Genomic DNA, 15,200 nt, shown 5'->3' with positions numbered 1-15,200 from the left:
ATGTGCAGAGAGGCGTACAGAGTGTGTACATACACCGCTGTGTGTGACCTTATTTGCTTTTATGCATATACATCCTTTTTTAACTCTTAATCTCGCAAGTATATTTAATTATGGCATTCATATCTAAATCACCATAGAACCCATATTTTATTGTATATATAATGCATTCATGTGACATATTTCTTCTATTTATATTTCCTATTTTTCTTCATGCTTCGCTCTGTGTGAGAGCCACTGTAACGCCTGAATTTCCCCCTGGGATAAATAAAGTATTGTTACTTGTGTCATCGTTTTTGTCGATGCTTCATTTATCTTACTGTCATTGTAAATGGTAAATGGACTGTACTTGTATAGCACTTTTCTAGTCTTGTGACCACTCCAAGCTGTTTTTATGCTACATATTACATTCACCCATTCACACACTGATGGCAGCGGCTGCTACCTAAGTGCCCGACTGTCAATCAGTCATCACATTCACACACCGATGGCTCTGCCACCAGGAGCAATTTGGGGTTCAGTGTCTTGCCCAAGGACACTTCGACATGGGGACTGTGACAATCAGAGATCGAACCTCCGACCTTCCGATTGAAAGATGACCGACTCTCCCACTCTCCCACTGAGCCACAGCTGCCCACATTGTCTGTGAGGCGCTTTGTAACATATTTGTTATAGGTGCCATGTGTTTAAGTGCATTATTGTTATATACATTTATCTAAATAAGGACAGTATGTGAAACAGAACAAAGCAGGTTTCGGACAGTGAAGTGTGTGTATCTAAAGTCTTTTAAAGTTCAAGTCTTATTTATTTTTGATGTGCAAAAATAGGAACAAACAGGGCAGGAAAATGTTCAGTGAGCAAATATACAATCATTTCTAACTTCTCATCAGTTTACCAACTTGTTTTGGTGTCCTCTCTCTTTCTCTCTCCCCATGCTTCCAGTCTTGTTTTCACAGTTACTGACCGATAAAGGCACAATGCAGTAAAACAGAATCTAAAACAAAACAAAGCATAACAGGAATTGTCCAGTAGATGTTTTGCACCCTCGGTTAGTTCTGTAAAAGCTACAATAAAGTTTCATTTGACAGTCAAGCAAATGATAACAGGGTAAGAGCTCTGCTGGTAAGAGCTGCTTAACCTCCTACGAAAATGGTCTTTGTTTGGATATTTCCAGTGGAGCTTTAAAGTGTCTACTATTGTTTTGTAACACTGGACTATATTTAAAGGTTTTCGGGAAATGTTTCCCTTTGTTTGGCAACAAAACATGTCTGCAGCTTCAGTCTTAAAAAATCTGTCTGGCCTACACACAAGTATCTCTTTGATATACATTCAACAAACAGCAGTTAGGAATCAGGCTGTGGCCTCTGCACTTCTGTACCTCTCAACATGGAGTCTGGCTGCTCTGAGGTCAGTAAACGTCCCTTAAAGTGGTGATGCTGAGGGATCTGGAGAGTTCTGTGACGCTGGTGGGACGCCACGCGTTAAAACTGACCGTCCTGTTTCTAGAAACCATCAGGAAGCCGTTGGAGCTGAAGCGTCCGGGGACGTTTCCCACGTCGAGCCAGACGAAAGGAGCCACACAGTCGGAGTGGAGGGTCACAGAGTACCCCGTCTCATCCTCCTGAACCTTGGCCTGCAGGGACACACAGGCGGGGTTTGTAACAAGGAATATGTGTGCACAAAGTATAACGTACACAGAAACTCTTAGTGCCAAATTTTGTCCAATGAGGTCATCTTTGTAGTTAGTAGGAGTAGTTAAATTAAGGGTTTATAAAGCTGTTATATTTGAGGTTTCAGGGTCATTTCCTCTCCATCTCACAGGACAGGATTCACCATTAGGAAAGGCAGGCGACTGTCTTTGGCCCTCAAACTATTACGACCCCTCATAGCTACAGATGTATTGTGATGTTTAGATTAAAAACACATTAAATCATGTTTTCATCTCTGTGGATAAATAAATAAAACCACTTGTCTTTAATAAAATGTCTTACTGTGATGTTCGGTCTCTGGAGTCCCTGAGCGTCTTTGGGCGAGCTCAGAAAGTGGTGGTTGGTGGGACCCCGCTGCCCGCTGCTGTCCTCCAGGTGAAAGGTGAGCAGGCAGGTGAGGCGGGTGCAGCGCCCACATCCCGCCAGCAGTGCGGCGACATGCTGTTTGAAAATAACCGCAGCGCTGCCTCCAGGAACCGGGAGCAGGTCTGACTTCAGTGTGCACACGGGATCCAGATCAGTCCACGAATAAACGGTCACCTGATCAATAAAAGGAATAAAGTTTCTGATGAGTTATCAGACAATTAACTGATGACATCAATTTGAATTAGCCAGTTCATTTTGTACATTATTAGTGGTTATAGTGGTAAATGGACTGCACTTACAAAGCACTTTCCTAGTCTTCAGACCACTCAGAGCACTTTTACACAACATGTCACATTCACCCTTTCACATTCACATTCACACTCATATTGTAAAGGCTACTAAGCCAATCATTAATCAGGATATATGCACAACTAAATATGAGAGCAATGTAGACTGTAGCAGAGATGGAGAGCTAATAAATGTCCAAATATACTACGAGCGAGGCAAGATTGTTTGATGGGTGTCGCCTTTGAATGCTCTGTTGTGAGTTGTTGTTTGGACAAAAGCACCTGCAAATTTAAAGGCCCAATATGTAATATATTTACTGTATTTATAATAAAAATGACTATGATATGCCATCAGGTATTAAGGAAACATGTTAAGTTGAAATACTGGCTTCTCCGACAACAACGCTGCAGCCAGTTTATCTCCTTTGAAATTTCCCTTCCGGTCCGGAACGTCTGTTTGTGTTTTGGCACGCGCGATCCACTGCCCATTACGTCACCCCGGGTTGCCAGGTATGAAACAAATTGGCGCAGAAACACAGTGCTGCAGCCATGGAGGCAAGCAAACAGGACTGGGTCACCAGCGGATTCTTCGCGACCAAAAGGCTCCATGACCAAAGACGTGGTAAAACACGGGTTAACACTGGAGATGCATTTGAAAGATGGACACAGCTTAGAGTCCAGAGGGATTTTAAGTCAAAGTTTCTCCTAGACAGGTAAGCGAGTATTTGACTCACACACACACACAGCTGGTGAAGTGATCCCGACTAGTGCTGCAGGCTAACGCCGTCATGCTTACACACGCTAACCGTTATTAGCGGAGGAGCGGACAGGCCAAAGCTGTTCACTGTTACTGCGGCAACAACAAGTATGACAGAAACATACGAGAGAAACAGCAAGTTTGACTCTCAATTGACTATTTTCTCAATTTCCTTTAGTCTGTAAAGTTATGTTGAAAGAATAATGACGTCCAATTGGAGTACTCGAGTAAAGTTACTCATGCCCATTTCTAGCTACTAGCTATTTACCTGTCATAGCAGCAATGTAACCGTTTCAGAAGAGGGGTGTAAAAGATTTTTATTTTTGAAAACCCACCACCGCCCTGAGCTTCAGGTCGTCACTCAGGTCTGAGACGGCGTAGATCAACAGCGTGTCGTCATCCTCGACCCCGACAGGAAGGACTGAGGCAAAGAAGTTCTGTGCAAAATAATGCAGCATTTTCCACTTCCCACCGAACTCTGCACACACACAGGCACACACAAGAGAAAGATTATTTTGCTACAGTAACCATGAGTCATTTTTTCTATTAATTAATATATATATATATATATATATATATCCATTTTCTCGATGCCTAATCTCCCTAAATAGTTAATAAAGGAGTCAAAATCGCATCTTTTTTCATTGTGGAATCTTCTGTTGATCATTTTCGATTAATTGATTAGTTGTTTGGTCGATGAAAAATGTCAATCACTGTCTCCCAAAGCCCAGTATGACATCCTAAAAATGTCTCGTTTGATCAATGAACCACAGATATTCAGTTTACCGTCATATGCGATTATAAAAAAGATACTCAAACCAATAAAATAATTACTCTACTAGTAGACAAGTAAAAGATTAACTGTCGCAGCTCGAGCTCACTCACCGATCGATGACCAGGAAGGAGCCTGCCAGATATCGTTGAGCTGCCAGTAGAGGGCGCCCATCGTGTGACCTTTGCCCTCGATGATCTCACTCTGACTTCGTCGATAAAACTCGGTCTGAGCCTTCACACATTGAGCCTGCATGACCTGAACAGGAAACATGATCATTAATAAAACACGTGAACAGTTAATTTAATGACCAACATGTTTTACAAAACATTTAGTTTTTGCCAGAAGATTCCGTCTTTATGCAGAAATCAAAGAACTTCTTTCAGTGCAATAATTCAACCGTGCAATATGTCGACATAAATACTGCCTCATTTGTAAATAATTTTTTGCATCGTATCTCTTATTTTATTGAACATATAAAGCACATATTTGATATTTTTTCTTACTTCTATTTGCTGCCATATCTTTCTCTATGCTTTCTCTGTGTCAGAGCAGCTGTAACGCCCCAAATCCCCCCGGGGATAAATAAAGTATTTCTGATTCTTTCACAGTTATATTTTTAGATTTTATTAGGTGCACATTTCGCACCCTGTCACGACTTTCATGTTTTGGGACATAGCTAGGCTATGAGCAGGCGAAATAAGTCTCCACATTATCGATTTATTGAGCTGCTGTTTGCTCTTTTTGTCTTTGTTTTCAGGTTTGCATGAGGGAGAGAGAGAGCCACAGAGTGGGGCATGAGATGTATTTGTATATTAGATTGTTGATCTTGCTTGTATTGTATATCAAAAATAAAAATTGTAATAAAAAAAACAAAAGAAAATGATTATCTAATAAAAAAATGAGTGTAGTGTTGTTGTTCTTTAAATATCATGTTTAGCTCCTGTATCAGACATGAAGAGGTGCGAGTGGTGTGTGTGGTTTGCCTGAGTGATGTAGAGAGAATCGCTGAATCTCTTCAGGGGGTCTGTGGAGTTTGGCAGGTTGAAATGTAAAGCAGCCTGCAGTAACATCTGCTCGTTCCCGCCCTCGTGGTGCTGACGATGGGAGGAGAAATTACTGCTGTAGCTCCAGTCTTCTTTTATGGAAACCTAAACATCGAAAAATAGAGCGAAAATTTAAACAACCTTAAAAAAAATAATAAAACCGTCGACTGAGCGTACACCGCTAAAAATAAGACATCTTTTTTTGTCCAGAGGGAAACTGTGGTGCAGCAGTTGCATAACAAAATAGGAAAGATTGTAATAAATAAATAAAATTGCTAATCAAAACATGAATGGAGAGTTGTTTAACTCACCGGCTGCAGGGTGGAGAAGGAGGGCCAGGACTGGAAGCCGTACTCAGAGGCGAAACGCGTTCGAGGGAAAGTCCTCCAGTCCCAGCAGTCGAGGATGTAGCTGTAGAAATGCGTGTCGCCGTAGTGCGGGTCGTACGGGTTCTCTGCCACCCATCCCTCCTGCTCCGATTCAGCTCCATTAGTCGGGCTGGAGACGAGGAACGGGCGACTCTGGTCCTCCTGAAGGAGAGATAACATGTACACTTGTTAGCCTTTTGCTTCTGCAGGCTTTTAATGTCAAAATAAATCTAATCTGCAACATCCATCCATCCATTATCTGTACCGTACAGGGTCGCAGTGGGGCTGGAACCAATCCCAGTTTCATTGGGCAAGAGGCGGGGTTACACCACGGACTTGATCGCCAGTCAATCACAGGGACAGACAACCTTTCATGCTCACATTCACACCTACGGGCAATTTTAGAGTCACCAATGAACCTAACGAGCATGTCTTTGGACTGCGGGAGGAAGCCGGAGTACCTGGAGGGAACCAACGCACGCACGGGGAGAACATGCAGACTCCACGTCTGAACCGGGATTCGCACTAGGAACCTTCAAGCTGTGAGGTGACAGCGCTAAAACACATCTAAAAACATAAATTCCTTGCAGGATTTAAAGCTCTCACTGAAAGGCGAGGTATTCGACTCACACTGGAAGACATCTTCTGTCTTCTACACTTGATAGTCAGTCGTGTCCAAAGCTAAACTGTTTAAAATGAACTCAGATGTGACAAATCCTGCCAACCTTTCCTAGAGGTGACACCTGATTTGGCGCTCACCTCCTGAACTATCGCCCGTATGTTGTTCACATACAGCGTCACGTAGTCCTTCAGGTAGGTGGGCCTCTGGGAATCTGGGATGTTGAACCAGTCTGTCGCCAGAGCGGCTTCGTTTTCATTGTTCCCGCTCCAGATTATTATGGAGGGGTGAGACTTCAGGCGCTGGACCTGGAAAAAAAGGAAAAACTGAGTGTGTTTTAGAGTTTTAACAGCTTTTATGAGCCTGAAATGCTGCAAGGTGGTCAGTGGAGAGACGATCACAAGTGATATCAAGATAGGATGAAAATAAAGAAATATGTACGTCTACAAATCTGCCTTAACTAAACATAATTAGGGTAAATAAAATGAATGTTTAATATCACTGTTCTCAATCTTTACACGTGGTTATGAATGGTGTCCTGATATGAGATCTCCTGAACAGATAAAATACAGATAAATAAACCCAGCGCTCACCTGTTGGCTGACCTCCTCCCTCACCGTCTGTATGAAGTCGTCCTCAGTGGGATACATGGCGCAGGCAAACATGAAGTCCTGCCAAACCTGCACACACATATCTGAACACTTTGAGCATCCATCTGTTCAGCAGTATGTCCGTGAGTCATCGTCGGGTTGCACAATCCAAAATCAGGCTGAGATATAGTGATGTGTCCTAAAATGGACCTGCATCTCTTCAGGTATGGTATGTAACAGTGATGCTCGAGGGGAAAACTAACCCTTCCTGATTTACGCTTAACTTTCAGTAAAATATCTTTCTACCATGTTTATTTGCATGGCATGTGTGCATTAACCATACTGAATCACTACTAACATGTACTGTACATGGACAGTTCAAAGCTGTCAAGCTCCTTGCACAATAGAAACATTAAACATGAATCAACAGGGCTGGAATATTAGGCAGCATGTCTGTGCTTCCTACTGAGCTTATTAAACTCCACAAATGAATCAAATATAAAGTGCAGATGTATTAAACACAATATAGTGTCTGTTATGGACGGAATAATCGCATAACATTAACTTTCAAAGACAAAAACATTTCACTCATTAAAAAAAAGGAGATCTGCTACAAACATTCAAAACCAAGGCAATAATAAATGAAGAGTGAGGGCCCGATCAGACAGATCAGACAGGACGCGTTTTAGCAGCTGGGGCTTTTTTGTCATTGTTTTCAATGAGAGGCTTTTTGCGCGCTGCTTTTGCTTTGCAGAGCGCCGCGCTTTTTTCCGCTCTGTGCGCCTCGCGTTTTTGAGGAAACGCTCCGTGCGCCTCGAGTTGAAGCAACTTAAACTCAAAGCAGAAAAGCGCCCGACGTCATGGCCGTTTTTTCTCATTGTCCAATCGGATGAAAGGAGAGGCGGGCCTTCTGTCAGTTTACAATGTAACGGTTAGGTTAATGACAGAGAACGATTCGGTAGTTGCCTTAACAGCAGTAGGAAAAAAAGCCGCCACCCAGCTGCTAAAACACGCTGTCTGATCGGGTGTTTACTTCCACAAAAAAGGCAGTGCGGTGCGCCTCGCGTTTTACAGCCTGCAAAGCGCGTCCTGTCTGATCGGCCCAGTTATCAAAACAGAGCAGCTAGCTGCGCCATTTTTCTTTTACTGTTGTTAAGGCAACCACCGAATCATAGCTGTCATTAACCTAACCGTTATATTGTCTGACAATATATATAACTGACAGAGGCCCGCCTCTCCTTTCATCCGATTGGACAATGAGAAAAAACGGCCATGACGTCGGGAGCTTTTCTGCTTTGAGTTGAAGTTTTTTCAACTCGAGGCGCACAGAGCGTTTCCTCAAAAACTCGAGGCGCTCAGAGCGGAAAAATGCGAGGCGCTCTGCAACACAAAAGCAGCGCACAAAAAGTGTCTCATTGAACACTAAAACGCGCTCTGTCTGATCGGGCCCTTAGTGTTTCTTTTTATGCTCCTGTTTACAATTTTCAAAAATGTTCTGTACTGTGTTTGTGTGGATAATAATACTGATACTTAAAGTCGAGGTGAAATGAAAAATGTCATTTTAATCCTTTTAGATCACATCCCCGGTAATATTGTGCATCTATTTGACAATATAGGCCAAAAAAAATACAGAAAATCCATTTCTTCATATTCTTATATCAAAATCAGATCATTTTTTCTTCCGCTAAAACTAAATTTCACGCGTGCTTACGTAAGTTAGCACCAAACAATTTCAACCAATCAATCTGCAACATTTAGCCGCAGAGCACCAAGAACGCTCGGTCAGTTAGCTAGCTACTGCGCTGTGGAGAACGTCTGTCTACGCCCACTTCTCAACGATCAAATCAAATCCCTCCAATGATATGTCCCGCCTGCACGTCCTGTTTCACTCGGAAATACGTCACGATACGGAAGCTAGATACTCTCGAAATGCCGTTTCAGCTCGACTTTAACGTTTGTCTTGGAAGATTGGAACTTTCTTTTTTTACAAGGCGATACCACATGAAGTGCCTTCTTATTGAAGTTGTCTTCTGACTCCTAAAACCTTCAGTGGCTGCAGCCTTCGGTCACATGGACACATTATGTTTGTCATTCCTCAAACTCGATCTGTCTTTTGCTCCCTCTTCTTGATTTAAGATACAGAGTCAACTTAAACTGGAGCGATTGTTTGTTTGTTGTTTGTTCTTTGTGTGAACTGTGTTATGCTGCTGTCTCAGCCACGACTCCCTTGCATTAGAATTGAGGTTTAAAAAGTTATTTTTGATACCACTAGAGGATGACAGTAGTTACCATGATTCCCAACTCGTCACAGATGCTGTAGAAAAGATCCTGTTCGTACACTCCTCCTCCCCAGACTCTGAGGGCGTTCATGTTAGCGTCCGCGGCTGACTGCAACAAGTTCCTCAAGCTGCAGGACAAACAGAGAGCAGGTGTCTTCACTATTAATGTATTAAAAACTTAAACAGTCTGTAGGTTTAACAAGAAAATATACAAAGCAGAAGTAGTTCGTCCCTCATAATCAGTGCTCAGTATTCTCCTCATCAGGCGAGTAAAACCCCTTTAAAGCAGCTTTTTAAACTACTCACACAGCGGGGGCAACGCGGTCCTGGAAGGAGTGGGCCGGGATCCAGTTGGAGCCTTTGAGGAAAATTGGTTTCCCATTGATGCGGAAATAAAAGCTCAGGCCTGGAGACCCAACGATCGGCTCCTGGACGAGCTCTACTGTGCGAAAGTACACCTGCAGGAGACATTCTTCATCAAACACTGCAGCTTTAATCGCAGACAACAGCAGAAATCCATGAATTTACTTTGTAACTCAGTATGTGACAGTGGGGGGGGGGGTATTTATTCTAACGGTCGTACATCTCAAACAGGAAAACAACATGGAAGGAATTTGCACCTTTACATACACAATGTCCACAAATTGACACCCATTTAATATCATTTTCATGGTCCTAGAAACATAGATATGATTATTTCTGTTAGAACCACTGACATTTGTTATAACATCAACCAAATTCTGTATTTTTAAGGCAAAAGTATAGAAAAATCAAGATGTATATCTTTTGGAAGACTTCCTGTGGCCCAAAAAACCTGCAAATTTGCATTTCTTTCCATTTTTAATGGCAAAATGAAAAGTATGAAATGTCCTTGTGCCTTTCAATCATTTGGATTTGTTTGTGACTCAACTTTCACACCAAAAGGAATTGCACGTCTAAAAGATTTCAAATCATATTATTGCTAAACATAAAGTTTAAACCACTGACTGTATAGAAAGATGGAGGACGCGTCTCCATCTACTCTTATTGTACAAAAGTGAAGCCAAAATACCCCCTTGAGGCGGGCGCTGCCAGAGACTGTGCAGAAGAGATCGGCTGGTGGAGCCGCAGTATCCACGTCCCGCCCCTTCCTCTTCCCAAAACACACCTTTACCTTGTGTCCTTGCCGTGTTGCAGCCCTCAGGTGGGCTCAGTCTGCAGCAGAACAGCTTCTTGTGTCGGTCTGAAGCAGATATTCACGCTTATGGAAAGTTCAATGACTGTAGTGTTAGTGTTAGTTACGTCTCCTCTTGCTGTTCCTCCTCTACTCTGCTACTCGGGAACAGAACGCTGAGGAGCCTGATTTGTCGACAGAGCTGTCAATCATGAGGCCACACCCCCTTTTTATTGCATCAAATAACTAATTAAAAGTAAACCTGTGAGAAAAATGAACGCTTGGACATAAATCAGCATGATAAGAACTAAATATAATGACAGAAAAATGTCTTTGACGTGTATTTTGATTTTATAGTTTGACTCATGTCCCATCTGTTAACATGGAGGAGGCGGGCTTTATGACCTATACTGCAGCCAGTCAGCAGGGGGCGACAGAGAGGGTTTGGCTTCACTTTTGGGAGCTGTCATGTCGGCCATCTTTTTATACAGTCTGTGGTATAAACTAACATGAACCAAAACCTTTGATCTGATTTGACACAGAATGAACCCTTCACAGTGAAGAGGTGGATGCTGTTGTGCTTTTAATGTCAGCAATCTAAAATGATTATACTGGTGCGCTTATCATCTATTAGAGTATGATGAGGGTTTAATAATTGACAGGAAGTGAACTCCGACCTTCGATTCTGTATTCAGGATCAAAGATCCGTCCTGGAAGCCTCTAACAGTGAGACGGTAAAAGGGTTGGTCACCGTGTCCGTTGGGCCACCACAGCTTCACCTGGTGACTCTGGAAGGAGAAGAAAGCTCTTAAAATTATACACAAGTGTTTTAAAACACATTTTTTCAGGCACACTGTTATTGCAGATAATCTAATAATCTTAGACTTTTGGAAAGACTGTATAAAGAGCACCTTGTTGACGTGTAAGGTGAAGCTGCTCCTGGTCCTTCCTGAGTGAAACTGTGTGTTAAAGGTCTCCTCTGTGTCCAGCTCGGGTATGGAGACTGTGATCTGTCCATTTGTTGCCTGAACCGCATCAACAAGAAGCTCAACCTGGACTCTCCACTCAGAGAGGCTGAAGTCTACACAGGACATAAACAGAATGGAAAGATGCATTAACTGAAGCCATCTCAGTTGCATGTTTATCAGGTGGTTTGAATTGTTTTGGAGGTTTTTCTTTGGAGGTTGCAGTTTGTGGTGTTGGGGCTGTATTGCATATTACTGAAAGGTTTTTCTATTATTTTGTCCACCTCATTCATATCAAAGGGTGTTGGCTACTTAACAGAAACACTTCTCTGTATAATGCAATTCATTTCTTATAGCTCTATTTGTCTGCGGTCTTATGCAACAGATAAAATTACCAAATACGTTGCACCTGACGAAAGCCACTCTGGGTTTTTAAATTTCTGCTGAAGCGTAAAAGATATCCTCTCGAAGTTCTCAGTTTGGTCGGATTTGGCGGCACCTAACGGCGATAAAAAGCAATTGCCAGATTACCAGACGTCTCCGGTTGTAACTCTTGATTTTCCTAGCTGACGGTCGTTTGCCTTCATCTGAGCGTCAAATTTGTCTCTTTTTTGGGGGATTTTCACTTATTTTGGAAGTTGTATCTGTAGTCATCCATCTTTTCTTTGTTTGTTCAGCCATAGTAGACATTAGACATACACTTGCAGAGAGCGGAAAAGCAGCCGCTTAGCTCCGCCTACCCTCTCTGGCAGACCAACCACTGCTGGCTGATGGAAAACACGTCACTAACTGGGTGCTGCTTGGGATTTTTCTGCAAATGTCGCCACAGACACCCAGGCCATAAAAATACTATATAGTGCAAATGTAAAGGCTTTTATCAGTTGTCCAAAGGCTCAATCACCATTGTGTTACCTCATTCGGTGATAAGATAATCCTTTATTGATCATATAAAGTTAGTGACTTAACAGACATTTATTTAAATGTAAATCTTCGAGGTTATATCTTTAATATCTTCCTACAACAAAAGGATGATGGTGAATATAACATGTGACGTACCGTAGAGAGACACGGATGAAACCTGGATGAGCTGCAGGACGTCAAACGCCTCCAGGCGAACTTCCTTCCACAGTCCCATCGTGGGGAACGAAGGCCCCCAGTCCCAACTGAAGGAGCTCTGCTCCTGCATAAAAGCAGACAGATATGAAACCTTATTAGCAGAACAAACAGAGCAGAAAACAACGCTGTGGGGAATTTAGAAATTGTGTAAGCAGGTAGTTTGTCTAGCAGAGTGCACTAGAATTGGATGACAATGTATATGAATGTTAAATAGCAGCCTTCTGAGTATCTGCGCATAACCTTATTGATGAACAATTGTTGCACAAAGCACATTAAAAACTTTTATTTTTATTTCATTCTAGATCAAAAATGTACTATATCAGCTGCTGTGTTTGAAGAAGGTGACTGGTCGACTGGTCAGGCTCTACTTTTGATGTTTCTACAAGCTTCAGTATCTATTTAGCAAGATGTGTCTCCAGCTGTGCATGAAACTCTTCTTCTATTAAGTCATGAAAATGTCTCTGAGACGGAAACCTGGTGGATAAAAATGTTTTTGGATTCATTTTGCTATAATTATGTTTTTATTTTTTTATAGGGTGAGGCAAATTTGGGCAAATTATTTTGAATCATGGGGGTAAGAAAATGAAAAATAAAATAAATCAACAGAACAGATTCCCAGCATCTGTTTATATCTCCATGATCCCACCGCCACGTTAACTCAAACACAGGACCGATAATGTAGATAAATATGATATTTAAGGTATAGATGTGATAAATAAAACAAACAATAACAATAAGAAGAAGAAGTAAACACTAGAAATGAAGTAAAATAAGACAAAAAATCACAGTGAATTACATAAGAGGTAAAACAAAACGGTCTGTTTTCCAGAGGAGATATTGGCACATATTTACCTTTCTGATGAAATTGACGTGACATTCTCCCTTCTGGACGTCTGGAGGACACTCAGGAGGAACTCTGTACGCAGAATGAGCGTCCCTCCGCTCAGACGCGTAAACAACTGGAGACAACAAGCTGACTCTCAGGACATTATCCCCGTCCTTTAGCAGGTCTCTGATTGAGAAGTCCTACACACCAAAAACAGACAATACAAATGATGCACTGTGGTTTAGCGAGTGTTGTGATTTGCTTAGTTTCTGATGAACGTACGTATCTACGAAACATGTTGTCCGTCTTCCCGACAGCGACTCCATTGAGAAGAATCGATGCGACAGTGTCAACGCCGTCAAACACAAGCAGCACCTTCTGAGTGGCCCTGTTAGTGCAGAGAGAAAACATGTTACATAATACAGAAACAACTTTAAAACATAAAAGGAAATTATTATACTGACCTCAGCTGGGGAGACAAAGTAAATGTGGTTGTGTATGTCCAGTTATCGAGGGCAATCCAGCGATAAGACACATCGTTGAACCTGTAATACGGGTCCTGAAAGAAGGTAGGTGGACTTAAAAGTGCGTTAAAAGTTTAATATGAATTTGTACTGCTGCTGATTCTGTAACATGTGCTGATATTTTCATGTAAAAATAGGGCCGTACTCTGGATATTAAACACCCCAAAAAACATTTTCAATATTGTTCATTTCACGTATAAAATTTATTTTTTAAATAGGTTGTAGATGTGTTTTGTGTCTTCATGTTGCCAGGAATAAAAAGAAAATATAAAGAAAATAGTAAGCCAGAGCATCACAGACCAAAACAATCTCACAAAGTACAGCCATCTAATTGATAAGCCTTAATGAAGTTAAAGTATTCAGATACTTAATATATCATTAAACGACGTTAAAAAACAGCATTACCTATAAAAGTCCCACATTAATTGAAGTATAGTAATAGTACCTATGAGAGAGCAAAATGGCAAATGTACGATTATTTTATTGTATTATTTGCATCTATCTAAATCCTTGTATAGATGTCCTTAACATTTCATGTATTTTGGGTTTTTATCATTCTTCTTATGTTCTTATTGTTATCTGAATTTGTTTTTGAAACATACAAGTAAATAATAAAATAATTATAGATCATACTAACATGTAAGCAGCACTTAAAAGTTGTAGCTAGTCGATATTATAATGTTTACTTGTATTAACTATTGTTGTGTGGTTTGTGTGTCAACTGAACTTTAAAATAACAACTACAACTGTCAAATTAAGGAAAAAAAGTCGGATATTTCGCACTGACATGTCGTAGCTTTTAAGTATCCTAAGATCTAAAACAAAAACACTCATGTAAAGTTCTTTAAAATTAACTTTGGTTCCGAGTGTTTACTGCATAAAGTGATTACTGCTGTACTTAAAAAATAAAATATATAAACAGGAGTATACATTAACAATTAGGGCTCCTTATTTAAATCCTTTAATTGACCTACCTGGATGTATCCCTGTTGCTGTAGAGCTGAATGAACACATCCAGGCACCTCTGCAGGCAGCGACAGGGAAGCGTTGGAGTTTGAAAGACTCCATTTACCGTTCAGACTAAAAGTTTGTAGCCGCTCAGTTAAAGATACAACTCCGACAAACAAACAGAACCAAACACAAAGACAAATGTTTTCACACCTAGTCATAGTTTTCGGTTCGTTTTAGTCATGGTTAGTAACGGGAATACTGTTTAGAAAGTGTACCATCTCAGATTAGTTGTGTTTACCAAACTAAAGAGGAACTTCCTTGTTTGCCATGTGACTCTGACGCTGCAGTCAGCTGACCAGAGCTGTTGCACGAGGGACAAATCTTGGCGCGAAAATGTTAGGCGCCATCGGGCAGGTTTTGTTAAGCTTTGTCTGGCCTGAAACTCCTAGTACAGCTAAAAAAAATACAATCATTTTAGTACGAGTAGAAATGTCACGTTGTTAAAATACTCGGTAAGTAAAATGTACTGCATTCAAAAGCTTAGTTTAGTAGTATTAGAGTAAAATTAAGAATACTCATAATGCAGAAAACGGTCCCTCTAAGTGTTATACTACTATACAGGATATTGTATTTTTGGATCAAAATAAAAAAAGGGCCATCACCCACCAGTTTGTGCCCCCTGTCGATAAAAGATTCAGCAGAAGGGCCCCTTGAATGCCCCTTTGGTATAGATAACGTTATATAATGCCCCCTGGTGTGGCCTTCCAGTGGGGACAATGGGATTCAGGGCCCTCTAGGGTTACTTCTTGAGGAGAAAACATTAAAGACCATAGCATGACCCTCCAGTGGACAGATTGGCGGTAAAGTACCTTGTA

At 41.3% G+C, this 15,200-nt stretch overlaps 1 protein-coding gene across 1 annotated transcript; it reads right to left on the bottom strand.

Moving 5' to 3' along the window:
* Nucleotides 1–797: 797 nt before the first annotated feature.
* On the bottom strand, nt 798–14,586 carry manba (mannosidase, beta A, lysosomal). The gene is made up of 17 exons (XM_069661213.1): nt 14,349–14,586; nt 13,315–13,409; nt 13,133–13,238; nt 12,877–13,050; nt 11,965–12,088; nt 10,855–11,024; nt 10,621–10,731; nt 9,097–9,248; nt 8,801–8,918; nt 6,515–6,601; nt 6,062–6,229; nt 5,246–5,464; nt 4,875–5,039; nt 4,002–4,146; nt 3,452–3,594; nt 1,989–2,246; nt 798–1,630 (listed from the first exon to the last, which is right to left on the bottom strand). The coding sequence occupies exons 1-17, from the start codon at nt 14,541–14,543 to the stop codon at nt 1,406–1,408; spliced, it is 2,655 nt and encodes an 884-aa protein (XP_069517314.1). The 5' UTR covers nt 14,544–14,586; the 3' UTR covers nt 798–1,405.
* Between the last annotated feature and the right edge of the window lie 614 nt (nt 14,587–15,200).

The sequence above is a fragment of the Semicossyphus pulcher genome, unplaced genomic scaffold, assembly GCF_022749685.1.
Source record: "Semicossyphus pulcher isolate SPU_LCO1_2020_fin unplaced genomic scaffold, fSemPul1.0.p SCAF_14, whole genome shotgun sequence".
Lineage (NCBI taxonomy): Eukaryota > Metazoa > Chordata > Actinopteri > Labriformes > Labridae > Semicossyphus > Semicossyphus pulcher.
The sequence above is the reverse complement of the archived record's forward strand: the minus strand, read 5'-3'. Positions and strand labels throughout refer to the sequence as shown.